This window comes from Myotis brandtii, unplaced genomic scaffold (genome assembly GCF_000412655.1).
Source record: "Myotis brandtii unplaced genomic scaffold, ASM41265v1 scaffold1956, whole genome shotgun sequence".
NCBI lineage: Eukaryota > Metazoa > Chordata > Mammalia > Chiroptera > Vespertilionidae > Myotis > Myotis brandtii.
In genome coordinates this window covers 706,671-707,266 of record NW_005357294.1, presented here as the reverse complement: position 1 = coordinate 707,266, position 596 = coordinate 706,671, and the positions used below count along the sequence as shown (strand labels likewise).

Below are 596 nucleotides of genomic sequence, written 5' to 3'. Positions count from 1 at the left end.
AGCTCTACATGTGTCTGCACCTTGCACCCCAGTTCCTACCAACCTTCGGCCTCCAGTCCTGGGCTGCCCCGCCTGCCTTGGAAGCCCTGGCGGGGCAATGGCCACACCCAGGAAGAAGCCAGTCAGGTAGCCCCGCGGAGAACGTGGCACCTGATTAGAAACGAGGTTCAAGACGCGGAAAAGGCCGCTTTAATGAACCTGTGTGCCAGGAAGCCGGGCCGGGTGCGGCCGATCCGGGGAATGGGAAGGGCCCGGGTTCCCTCTAGCGCTCCTCTGTACACGGTGTGCACAGACGAGCACAGGAAGCGGACACAGGTCCGGCCCGGCCACAGGGACCCTCCCGCCTCGGGCAGGCGTCCGGCCGGGCTCATGGGCACCGCCTGTCCCTCTGTCTGCAGCTTTTCCTGGATGACTCCAAAATGAAGAACTTCATCACCTGTTTCAAAGGTACTGCTGTGCCCTCTCCACCTTCCTTCTCCCTTCGGGGAAGGCTTCGGAGGGTCCGCTCCCCAACGCCGCCCGCGGCAGGGGCTGGGCATCCTGAGCTCCCGAGCCCCGCATCGAGTGAGGGCCAGGGCGGCCCTCCCTGCCGGCGC

General features: G+C 65.4%; 1 protein-coding gene across 1 annotated transcript in view; it reads left to right on the top strand.

The window, feature by feature from the left end:
• Nucleotides 1–6: 6 nt before the first annotated feature.
• Nucleotides 7–596, top strand: part of LOC102251892 (chromosome unknown open reading frame, human C8orf82) — a 2,221-nt gene continuing 1,631 nt past the window's right edge. Inside the window, exons 1-2 of the mRNA XM_014538668.1 lie at nt 7–126; nt 399–447. Coding sequence (XP_014394154.1) covers nt 420–447 — 28 coding nt within the window. The 5' untranslated portion in view covers nt 7–126; nt 399–419. The remainder of the gene's footprint in view (nt 127–398; nt 448–596) is intronic.